This window comes from Lynx rufus, unplaced genomic scaffold (genome assembly GCF_022079265.1).
Source record: "Lynx rufus isolate CCGP_SWC_20201006 ecotype Redwood Valley unplaced genomic scaffold, mLynRuf1.p SCAF_26, whole genome shotgun sequence".
In the NCBI taxonomy this organism is placed as follows: domain Eukaryota; kingdom Metazoa; phylum Chordata; class Mammalia; order Carnivora; family Felidae; genus Lynx; species Lynx rufus.
Window position 1 is genome coordinate 14,805,544 of NW_025814841.1, and position 12,169 is coordinate 14,817,712.

The 12,169-nt window shown below is 40.5% G+C and overlaps 1 protein-coding gene across 2 annotated transcripts in view; it reads right to left on the bottom strand.

Moving 5' to 3' along the window:
• LRRC69 (leucine rich repeat containing 69) overlaps positions 1-9,925 on the bottom strand; it is an 84,233-nt gene extending 74,308 nt beyond the window's left edge. For both annotated transcript variants that reach the window (XM_047088860.1, XM_047088859.1), the window contains exon 1: positions 9,743-9,925. In XM_047088860.1, the coding sequence (XP_046944816.1) occupies positions 9,743-9,925 (183 nt within the window). The remainder of the gene's footprint in view (positions 1-9,742) is intronic.
• Positions 9,926-12,169: the final 2,244 nt, after the last annotated feature.

The following is a 12,169-nucleotide window of genomic DNA, read 5'->3' on the forward strand; positions in this document are numbered from 1 at the left end:
ATGACCAAAAATCAGAATACTGGGGCAAAGTGGACTTCCTACGATGATAAAAAAAAAAGGCTAGTCCAAAAAGCAAGCACAGTATAGACCCCCTCAAAAATGTGGTAAGGAGATACTTTCAATAATTACTAATAAAAGGTAGGCTCTGAAGCAATACAAGAAAGAGTTCAAACTAACTTTTGAAAAATACATTCAGGGGTTTTGTAGAAAATGGTTAGAAGAAAAATTCTGATCTTAGAACTGTGACATACATATCACCAGGTTATAAAGATCACAAGGACACTTTGTGGCTTAGATCATTCCTCAACGTTTGGGCTTGAATTCCATGACATGCCCTGCCTGCCTTCTCTGCTGTGTTCTTCTCCTTAGCACTGATCATTGCCTCACGTCCTGTTTGTTTTGCTTGTTTGTTTCTTACAGCCCTTCTGGTTGGAACGGAAGCTCCATGAAGGCAGGGGTTTTCACCTATTGCTGAATCACCAGTTCTGAACACCTGACACACAGATGGTGCTCAATACTTCTGCATGGACTGAGTAAATGAAGGCAGAAATTGAGACCCACGGGGATTAAGCTCCTTTTATTTAGCCGGTAAGTGGCTGCACCAGTTAAGATATCCAAGGCTCCCAAATGCTCCTCCAGGGCCAGCAGCCCCTCTTACCTCTCTTCTTTTCAGAAACTATCGTCTGTCCTTGCCGTTAGAAATCGTGGGAATAACTATGCAGTATTTCTGAACCGTATGAACAATCTATATCTTTTGAAGGTATCTAGCACATTTTATTCGAGCTACTTCTAGAACTCCCATTATAAAGGGGAGATTGAAGGGTGCCTGGGTAGCTTATTTGGTTGAGCGTCTGACTCTTGGTTTCAGCTGGGGTCATGGTCTCAGGGTTCATGGGTTTGAGCCCACATTGGGCTCCTGTGCTGGCAGCTTGAAGCCTGCTTAAGGTCCTCTCTCCCTCTCTCAGCCCCTCCCCCACTCGCTCGCTCATACAGGTGCATGTGCTCTTGCTCTCAAGTAAATAAATAAATAAACTTAAGAAAAATAAAGGAGAGATTGATTTTTTTCAAAATTCCACAACCGTGGAGACTCAACCTGAGAAAACTGCTAACTCATGAATAGCTAAACAATGGCATTAGCCTGAATCTGACATGTATAGTGCTTTAAAGGTTGACTGCAATAGGGGCGCCTGGGCGGTTCAGTTAAGCACCCAACTCTTGATTTCAGCTCAGGTCATGATCAGTAAGGAAGTAAATAAATAAATAAATCAACAAACAAACTTAAAAAAAAAAAAAAGAAATACAAAGGAGACCACAAGAAACCTAATTTCTAAGGACTGAGTTTTGCCAGCTCCCTATTTAAGGAAATTGTGAGTTAACAGAAGTCAAAATTTTAGAGGCTCTCATAAATAAAAGGATAAGGAGGTAAGTACTGGGAGAGCCACAAGAAGACAAAGTAATGATAATTAGACCCAGGCTTTTTTTTCCTTAGGAAATGTATTTTACAGTCTGTAATTTTTAACTAAACAACTATTAACCAAACATGAAGGAAGAATACATGTTTTCAGATACACAAGAGTTCAAAAAATTAAACTACCACATACCCAGACTCGGATGGTATCTGCAGACTTAACTTCTACAAAATAACAAGGGAAACCAAGAAAGAGGAACATATGGGCCACAGGACACAGTGGGTCCAATTCAGGAGAACCGCAAAGGGATGGCCTAGACTGACAGTATCCAGTGAACCTGTGTAGTAATCAGCTTAGACTGGGGCAGGAGAATGGAGGCTCCTGGAGGGAAGACACTCAAGGAAAAAGCATATTTGATAAAATATGCAGCATAATCAAGTTTGAAAGAAAATGAGGCCACAACAAAAGCAAAAGACACAAGAATGAAAGAAAGCCAATTGGAAACTCCAAGGGAGCAAAAATGGTATATGAGGAAGAAGGTATGATCATAATACATTAATTGATTCTGTGTGAATGATATTTGATTATTAATGACACATATTTTAGAAGTTTAGAATTCTCCAAGAGACAGAGATTTAACCACAGTTATAACTGACTGTACTGTAAACGCTCTACATGTTATCAAAGTAACAAGTTTAGGGGCACCTGGATGACTCAGTCAGTTAAACATCTGACTCTTGATTTTGGCTCAGGTCATGGTTTATGAGTTCGAGCCCCACATTGGGCTCTGTGCTAACAGTGAGGAGCCTGCTTGGGATTCCCTCTCTCCCCCTACCCCGCTTGCTCTCTGTCTCTCAAAATAAATAAATAAACCGAATATGATTGTAGGTTGGTGTTGGAAGATGGCGGCGTAGGAGGACGCTGGGCTCACCGCGCGTCCTGCTGATCACTTAGATTCCACCTACACCTGCCTAAATAACCCAGAAAACCACCAGAGGATTAGCAGAACGGAGTCACCGGACCCAAGCGCAGACGAGAGGCCCACGGAAGAGGGTAGGAAGGGCGGCGAGGCGGTGCGCGCTCCACGGACTGGCAGGAGGGAGCCGGGGCGGAGGGGCGGCTCGCCAGCCAAGCAGAGCCCCCGAGTCCGGCTTGCAAAAGCGGAGGGGCCTGACGGACTGTGTGCCGACAGCAAGCGCGACTTAGCGTCTGGGAGGTCATAAGTTAACAGCTCTGCTCGGAAAGCGGGAAGGCTGGAGGACAAAGGGAGGGAGAGCTGCTGAGCCCCCGGACGACAGAGCTCAATTTGGAGGGGAACAAAGGCGCTCACCAGCGCCATCTCCCCCACCCATCCCCCAGCCAAAATCCCAAAGGGAACCGGTTCCGGCCAGGGAAATTGCTCGCTCCGCGCAAACACCCAACTCTGTGCTTCTGCGGAGCCAAACCTCCGGCAGCGGATCTGACTCCCTCCGGCTGCCACAGGGCCCCTCCTGAAGTGGATCACCTAAAGAGAAGCGAGCTAAGCCTGCCCCCCCTGCCGCCGTGCACCTTGCCTACCCACCCCAGCTAATACGCCAGATCCCCAGCATCACAAGCCTGGCAGTGTGCAAGTAGCCCAGACGGGCCACGCCACCCCACAGTGAATCCCGCCCCTAGGAGAGGGGAAGAGAAGGCACACACCAGTCTGACTGTGGCCCCAGCGGTGGGCTGGGGGCAGACATCAGGACTGACTGCGGCCCCGCCCACCAACTCCAGTTATACACCACAGCACAGGGGAAGTGCCCTGCAGGTCCTCACCACACCAGGGACTATCCAAAATGACCAAGCGGAAGAATTCCCCTCAGAAGAATCTCCAGGAAATAACAACAGCTAATGAGCTGATCAAAAAGGATTTAAATAATATAACAGAAAGTGAATTTAGAATAATAGTCATAAAATTAATCGCTGGGCTTGAAAACAGTATACAGGACAGCAGAGAATCTCTTGCTACAGAGATCAAGGGACTAAGGAACAGTCACGAGGAGCTGAAAAACGCTTTAAATGAAATGCAAAACAAAATGGAGACCACCACAGCTCGGATGGAAGAGGCAGAGGAGAGAATAGGTGAACTAGAAGATAAAGTTATGGAAAAAGAGGAAGCTGAGAAAAAGAGAGATAAAAAAATCCAGGAGTATGAGGGGAAAATTAGAGAACTAAGTGATACACTAAATAGAAATAATATACGCATAATTGGTATCCCAGAGGAGGAAGAGAGAGGGAAAGGTGCTGAAGGGGTACTTGAAGAAATAATAGCTGAGAACTTCCCTGAACTGGGGAAGGAAAAAGGCATTGAAATCCAAGAGGCACAGAGAACTCCCTTCAGACGTAACTTGAATCGATCTTCTGCACAACATATCATAGTCAAACTGGCAAAATACAAGGATAAAGAGAAAATTCTAAAAGCAGCAAGGGGTAAACGTGCCCTCACATATAAAGGGAGACCTATAAGACTCGTGACTGATCTCTCTTTTGAAACTTGGCAGGCCAGAAAGAATTGGCACGAGATTTTCAGTGTGCTAGACAGCAAAAATATGCAGCCGAGAATCCTTTATCCAGCAAGTCTGTCATTTAGAATAGAAGGAGAGATAAAGGTCTTCCCAAACAAACAAAAACTGAAGGAATTTGTCACCACTAAACCAGCCCTACAAGAGATCCTAAGGGGGACCCTGTGAGACAAAGTACCAGAGACATCACTACAAGCATAAAACATACAGACATCACAATGACTCTAAACCCGTATCTTTCTATAATAACACTGAATGTAAATGGATTAAATGCGCCAACCAAAAGACATAGGGTATCAGAATGGATAAAAAAACAAGACCCATCTATTTGCTGTCTACAAGAGACTCATTTTAGACCTGAGGACACCTTTAGATTCAGAGTGAGGGGATGGAGAACTATTTATCATGCTACTGGAAGCCAAAAGAAAGCTGGAGTAGCCATACTTATATCACACAAACTAGACTTTAAATTAAAGGCTGTAACAAGAGATGAAGAAGGACATTATATAATAGTTACAGGGTCTATCCATCAGGAAGAGCTAACAATTATAAATGTCTATGCGCCGAATCCCGGAGCCCCCAAATATATAAAACAATTACTCATAAACATAAGCAACCTTATTGATAAGAATGTGGTAATTGCAGGAGACTTTAACACCCCACTTACAGAAATGGATAGATCATCTAGACACACGGTCAATAAAGAAACAAGGGCCCTGAATGAGACATTGGATCAGATGGACTTGACAGACATATTTAGAACTCTGCATCCCAAAGCAACAGAATATACTTTTTTCTCTAGTGCACATGGAACCTTCTCCAAGATAGATCACATACTGGGTCACAAAACAGCCCTTCATAAGTATACAAGAATTGAGATCATACCATGCATACTTTCAGACCACAATGCTATGAAGCTTGAAATCAACCACAGGAAAAAGTCTGGAAAACCTCCAAAAGCATGGAGGTTAAAGAACACCCTACTAACGAATGAGTGGGTCAACCAGGCAATTAGAGAAGAAATCAAAAAATATATGGAAACAAACGAAAATGAAAATACAACAATCCAAACGCTTTGGGACGCAGCGAAGGCAGTCCTGAGAGGAAAATACATTGCAATCCAGGCCTATCTCAAGAAACAAGAAAAATCCCAAATACAAAATCTAACAGCACACCTAAAGGAAATAGAAGCAGAACAGCAAAGGCAGCCTAAACCCAGCAGAAGAAGAGAAATAATAAAGATCAGAGCAGAAATAAACAATATAGAATCTAAAAAAACTGTAGAGCAGATCAACGAAACCAAGAGTTGGTTTTTTGAAAAAATAAACAAAATTGACAAACCTCTAGCCAGGCTTCTCAAAAAGAAAAGGGAGATGTCCCAAATAGATAAAATCATGAATGAAAATGGAATTATTACAACCAATCCCTCAGAGATACAAACAATTATCAGGGAATACTATGAAAAATTATATGCCAACAAATTGGACAACCTGGAAGAAATGGACAAATTCCTGAACACCCACACTCTTCCAAAACTCAATCAGGAGGAAATAGAAAGCTTGAACAGACCCATAACCAGCAAAGAAATTGAATCGGTTATCAAAAATCTCCCAACAAATAAGAGTCCAGGACCAGATGGCTTCCCAGGGGAGTTCTACCAGACGTTTAAAGCAGAGATAATACCTATCCTTCTCAAGCTATTCCAAGAAATAGAAAGGGAAGGAAAACTTCCAGACTCATTCTATGAAGCCAGTATTACTTTGATTCCTAAACCAGACAGAGACCCAGTAAAAAGAACTACAGGCCAATATCCCTGATGAATATGGATGCAAAAATTCTCAATAAGATACTAGCAAATCGAATTCAACAGCATATAAAAAGAATTATTCACCATGATCAAGTGGGATTCATTCCTGGGATGCAGGGCTGGTTCAACATTTGCAAATCAATCAACGTGATACATCACATTAACAAAAAAAAAGAGAAGAACCATATGATCCTGTCAATCGATGCAGAAAAGGCCTTTGACAAAATCCAGCACCCTTTCTTAATAAAAACCCTTGAGAAAGTCGGGATAGAAGGAACATACTTAAAGATCATAAAAGCCATTTATGAAAAGCCCACAGCTAACATCATCCTCAACGGGGAAAAACTGAGGGCTTTTTCCCTGAGATCAGGAACACGACAGGGATGCCCACTCTCACCGCTGTTGTTTAACATAGTGCTGGAAGTTCTAGCATCAGCAATCAGACAACAAAAGGAAATCAAAGGCATCAAAATTGGCAAAGATGAAGTCAAGCTTTCGCTTTTTGCAGATGACATGATATTATACATGGAAAATCCGATAGACTCCACCAAAAGTCTGCTAGAACTGATACATGAATTCAGCAAAGTTGCAGGATACAAAATCAATGTACAGAAATCAGTTGCATTCTTATACACTAACAACGAAGCAACAGAAAGACAAATAAAGAAACTGATCCCATTCACAATTGCACCAAGAAGCATAAAATACCTAGGAATAAATCTAACCAAAGATGTAAAAGATCTGTATGCTGAAAACTATAGAAAGCTTATGAAGGTAATTGAAGAAGATTTAAAGAAATGGAAAGACATTCCCTGCTCATGGATTGGAAAAATAAATATTGTCAAAATGTCAATACTACCCAAAGCTATCTACACATTCAATGCAATCCCAATCAAAATTGCACCAGCATTCTTCTCGAAACTAGAACAAGCAATCCTAAAATTCATATGGAACCACAAAAGGCCCCGAATAACCAAAGGAATTCTGAAGAAGAAGACCAAAGCAGGAGGCATCACAATCCCAGACTTCAGCCTCTACTACAAAGCTGTCATCATCAAGACAGCATGGTATTGGCACAAAAACAGACACACAGACCAATGGAATAGAATAGAAACCCCAGAACTAGACCTACCAACATATGGCCAACTCATCTTTGACAAAGCAGGAAAGAACATCCAATGGAAAAAAGACAGCCTCTTTAACAAATGGTGCTGGGAGAACTGGACAGCAACATGCAGAAGGTTGAAACTAGACCACTTTCTCACACCATTTACAAAAATAAACTCAAAATGGATAAAGGACCTAAATGTGAGACAGGAAACCATCAAAACCTTAGAGGAGAAAGCAGGAAAAGACCTCTCTGACCTCAGCCGTAGCAATCTCTTCCTCGACACATCCCCAAAGGCAAGGGAATTAAAAGCAAAAGTGAATTACTGGGACCTTATGAAGATAAAAAGCTTCTGCACAGCAAAGGAAACAACCAACAAAACTAAAAGGCAACCAACGGAATGGGAAAAGATATTTGCAAATGACATATCGGACAAAGGGCTAGTATCCAAAATCTATAAAGAGCTCACCAAACTCCACACCCGAAAAACAAATAACCCAGTGAAGAAATGGGCAGAAAACATGAATAGACACTTCTCTAAAGAAGACATCCAGATGGCCAACAGGCACATGAAAAGATGTTCAGTGTTGCTCCTTATCAGGGAAATACAAATCAAAACCACACTCAGGTATCACCTCACGCCAGTCAGAGTGGCCAAAATGAACAAATCAGGAAACTATAGATGCTGGAGAGGATGTGGAGAAACGGGAACCCTCTTGCACTGTTGATGGGAATGCAAATTGGTGCAGCCGCTCTGGAAAGCAGTGTGGAGGTTCCTCAGAAAATTAAAAATAGACCTACCCTATGACCCAGCAATAGCACTGCTAGGAATTTACCCAAGGGATACAGGAGTACTGATGCATAGGGGCACTTGTACCCCAGTGTTCATAGCAGCACTGTCAACAATAGCCAAATTATGGAAAGAGCCTAAATGTCCATCAACTGATGAATGGATAAAGAAATTGTGGTTTATATACACAATGGAATACTACGTGGCAATGAGAAAAAATGAAATATGGCCTTTTGTAGCAACGTGGATGGAACTGGAGAGTGTGATGCTAAGTGAAATAAGCCATACAGAGAAAGACAGATACCATATGGTTTCACTCTTATGTGGATCCTGAGAAACTTAACAGGAACCCATGGGGGAGGGGAAGGAAAAAAAAAAAAAAAAGAGGTTAGAGTGGGAGAGAGCCAAAGCATAAGAGACTGTTAAAAACTGAGAACAAACTGAGGGTTGATGGGGGGGTGGGAGGGAGGGGCGGGTGGGTGATGGGTATTGAGGAGGGCACCTTTTGGGATGAGCACTGGGTGTTGTATGGAAACCAATTTGTCAATAAATTTCATAAAAAAAATAAATTTAATATGATTGTAGATAAATAAATAAATAAATAAATAAATAAATAAATAAACAAACCTTAAAAAAATTTTTAAAGTAACAAGTTTAAAATTTTTGGTGGGGAAGAGGGAAGGAGAGCTGACGATGGAGTAGAGATGCTAACATTGTCATCTTACAAATGGGGACTAAAAAGAGACTGTAGTTGGGAAAAGCAGAAATGAAGGTGCAGTAATATTAAGTTTAAAAGATAGCTATGGAGAAACTAAATATGTTGTATTTGGAAGAATGAAGAACAATGATATCTAAAATGCACAAATCAAGGGGAAAAAAAGATGAGTGAAAAATGGTTATATATGGAGATCAGAATTGGAGATGGGGGAGAGTGGGACAGAAGGTAGTAGCTTTTTCTTACAGGGTTTTGTGGTTTTTGGTTATCTTCAAACAATGCACTGTGTTACTTTAATGGAAAAAAACAATCAAGTAGGGGGGAGAAAATTAGCTCATGGCTCAGTCAAATCCTAAATTCTTCTGTATATAAACTCCTCTCTCCTATCAGAAAAGTCCAAATCCTCATCCTATAACCATATATATGCACTTCTGGAAATTATCATTAAAGGGAGGAGTTTGTGAATATTACTCTTATTTTTGGCAAAGACTCAACCACAGATTGCAAGTTCAAATGATTTTATGAGCCTAAAAGGAAATGAGGTAGGTAAGAAAATAGACAGTTTTTTTGTCTTTTGTTTGTTTGTTTTGTAACTCTGAACTCAGAACTAGTGAACTGCAATGACTTTACTGTTTATAGGTTCTTTTAGTGCTTGGTAACAGTTTAGAAGTGAGAAAAAGAAAACCACAAGTTAATATCCCTTGCTTTCTCCCAACCTCAAGATTTCTAGCAGCTGAAGTTTCACATTGTTGGGCAGAAATATTTAACACGAGCATCTGGGATTCATTCATGTCAACTGTTGCTCTTTAAGAAGGGTATTCTTTATTTAAAATACTAACCTTCTCTAAAAGACTGCTTCAGAAGAAATGAATGTCTCCTCCTTCCCATTCCCTGCCAGCACTCTCATTTCAAAGTTCAGCCTGCTCTAGGAAATTGAAAAGGAACCCCTTTCCTACAACCCCAAAGCCTCTTTCTTCAATATGCAAAAGCTTCAGGATAGTCCCCAAGGTGAACAACATCTCTGGGATCCTCAACCTCACTTCCAGATGGAGCCCCCAAGGTAGACAAGCAGATCCAGTTTCCCAACCCTTTTCCAGATGACAGCCTCCAGAAAGATGAGTGTGTCAGAGATCTAATCCTCTGATTCCAGATGTGGGCCAAAGAGCACATGAATAAGTTGAAACATCTTCTCCCCTACCATATGTAATCCCCTAAGGGAGAAAGCTTTTTGATGCCTCTCCAATAACACTCCACAGTAAGTCTCCCCAGAGCTACGTCTCCAGAGATCAAAGCCTTATTTTTCTTTCACCTCTTTTCTCTTTTCCTGTTTTCCAACCTCAGTCCAAAAAGATATGCTATTTATTCCTCACCTGGGTCAAGGTGCTTATCTCTGAGCACACCTTGGAAATACGGTTATTCTGAAGGTTTAAGGTCTTGAGGCCAGGCAGTTTATCTAATGATGAGGGCATCTTTGTAATCTTCTTCCCACTCAAAGTAACAATCTTAGTATTTTTACCACCTTTCAGTGCCCTTACTAACATCTTTTCAGTCATGGCCTTAGAAAAGAAATAGAAAAGGGAGAAAGTAATCACTAGGGATTAAGTTACTTATTGTGCATCTTTAGAACCTTTAATGACAGAATTAGGCTGTCATGGAAACAAAAACATTCTGAGATGTACCATGTTGAAGACGGGAGACATCAGATAGTTTCCTGTGTAAAAGGTACGGATAGGAAATAGCTGACTCTTCATTTAAAGCAGTTAATGTATAAGATGAGCCTACGATACTTTATGCCAGAGACATGGATGTTATCAGACTAATGAGATCACATCAAAAGGACACAGAAATCAACTTCTAGGGACTCCCATTGGTCTAAAATGGAAAATTTGAGGATCATAAGGAATAATCTAGAGTGAAACACGTAAAAATACATTAAAATCTGAGAGTTCATAATGGTATTTTAAAAATAAATGTGTTGATTACACAGGGATTGCTAGGGAACCAACTCATTCATAAGTCTGAAAATTGATAAATGAAAAAAAGGAAGCATTCTGCTTTTTCAGCACAAAGTTCATTTGAGTGTAATCTAATAGTTAACAAAGTTCCTATTCAAAGAAAAATTGAAGCTAATAAATGAGGAAGGAAAAATTGATTTAGGAAAATCACAATTTTTGCAGATCCTAGTGAAATAACAGATCTAAGGAAATATGATAATTGGATGCTAAAAGCATTAGGTATGAGGTTGATGAGAACTTCATAAGTAAGAAATCAGGCTATAACTTAAACTCGTAATCAATTTTAGCATCGTTACAATTGAGACAGTCACGTTATAAGTCTCATGGACATGATACAATAAAAAGTACTCAGCACCACCTATGAAATATTATTGCCTAAAAATTGAACCTTGAAGCTAATCAACTGTCCAGACAAAACTACCATTTACAGAAAATATGATGACGGGAAAACAAGCTAAATTCATCTCAGGGAAGCAGTGAGCCAAATCTAGAACACAAGGAATTCTACAGGGCAAAAATGACACGAGGTCTGACCAACAAATCCATGGTATTAATAAAAGGGAGGAGAAACTGTCATGAAATAACAGCCAAATGCAGTATGTGGACCTTGTTTGGATTCTGATTTGAATAAAAATTCTGTGGCGTGGGTTGGGGAAATGTGATCACGGACGGGTTATTAGATGATAGGAATTGCTAATTCTGTTATCTGTCATAATGGCGTGCTGGTACTGTTCTTAAAAATGTACTTAACATCTAGAAATGCATCTGAAATTTGCAGGTGAAATGACATGATATCTTGAACTTTCTTTAAAATAACTTGGGTGTGGGGAGTGAGTGAAAAGAAACAGATCTAACTTATTGGTGCCCCATAATGGGTACATATGAGTACATTATACTATTCTCATTATTCAGAGAAAAGATTAGGACAAAGACAAAAATCACAGGAATGGGGAGGAGCTGAAACCAGTGGTATCTGATTACTATTAGAACTCCACTTGAGGGGTGCTGGGGTTGCTCAGTCATTTAAATGACCGACTCTTGGTTTCAGCTTCGGTCATGATCTTGCAGTTCGTGAGTTTGAGCCTAGAGTTGGGCTCTGCACTGATGGCGTGGAGCCTGCTTGCAATTCTCTCTGCCCCTCCCCCACTCTCGTTCTCTCTCCCTCTCTCTCTCTCAAAAATAAATAAATTAAAAAAAAAAAAACACTCGATTTGAGTCCATATGAGGCTTGGAGGCACTTGGGTTATTTGGGTTATATAAATAAATATGCCTATTTTGGTTGTTGATTTCCAAAAACTTGAACACTATAAAATATATACTGTATTGAAAGTATTCAGGACACAATTCAATCTTTTCTTTGTAATTCACAAATCACTTTATTTATTTATTCAACAAATATTTAAGGAGCACCTACTATATGCTCAATACTGTCCCAGGCACTGGGGAAAAAAGTGAATTAAAAAGACAAAAATCCCTCTGTCAGTGAATTTACATTTTAGTAGGGGGAGAAGAACAATCAAGATAAATAAGTAAGTCTAGTATGTTAGATGGCATTAGGGAAGGGGAAAAGGAACAAAGCAGGTAAGGAAAATAGGGAGTGTGAGAGTGGGGAGTTTGCAGTTCTAGACAGGACGTCCAGAGAAGGCCTCCCTAAGAGACTGCTATTAGGGGAAAGAGCTTTTCCAGTAAAAGAATAAAGCAATGCCCAAGTCCTAAAGGAGAATCATTGAATTTTTAAAGAGTCTTAGGTGCATCAGTATCATCATAACAGTAAAACAAGAG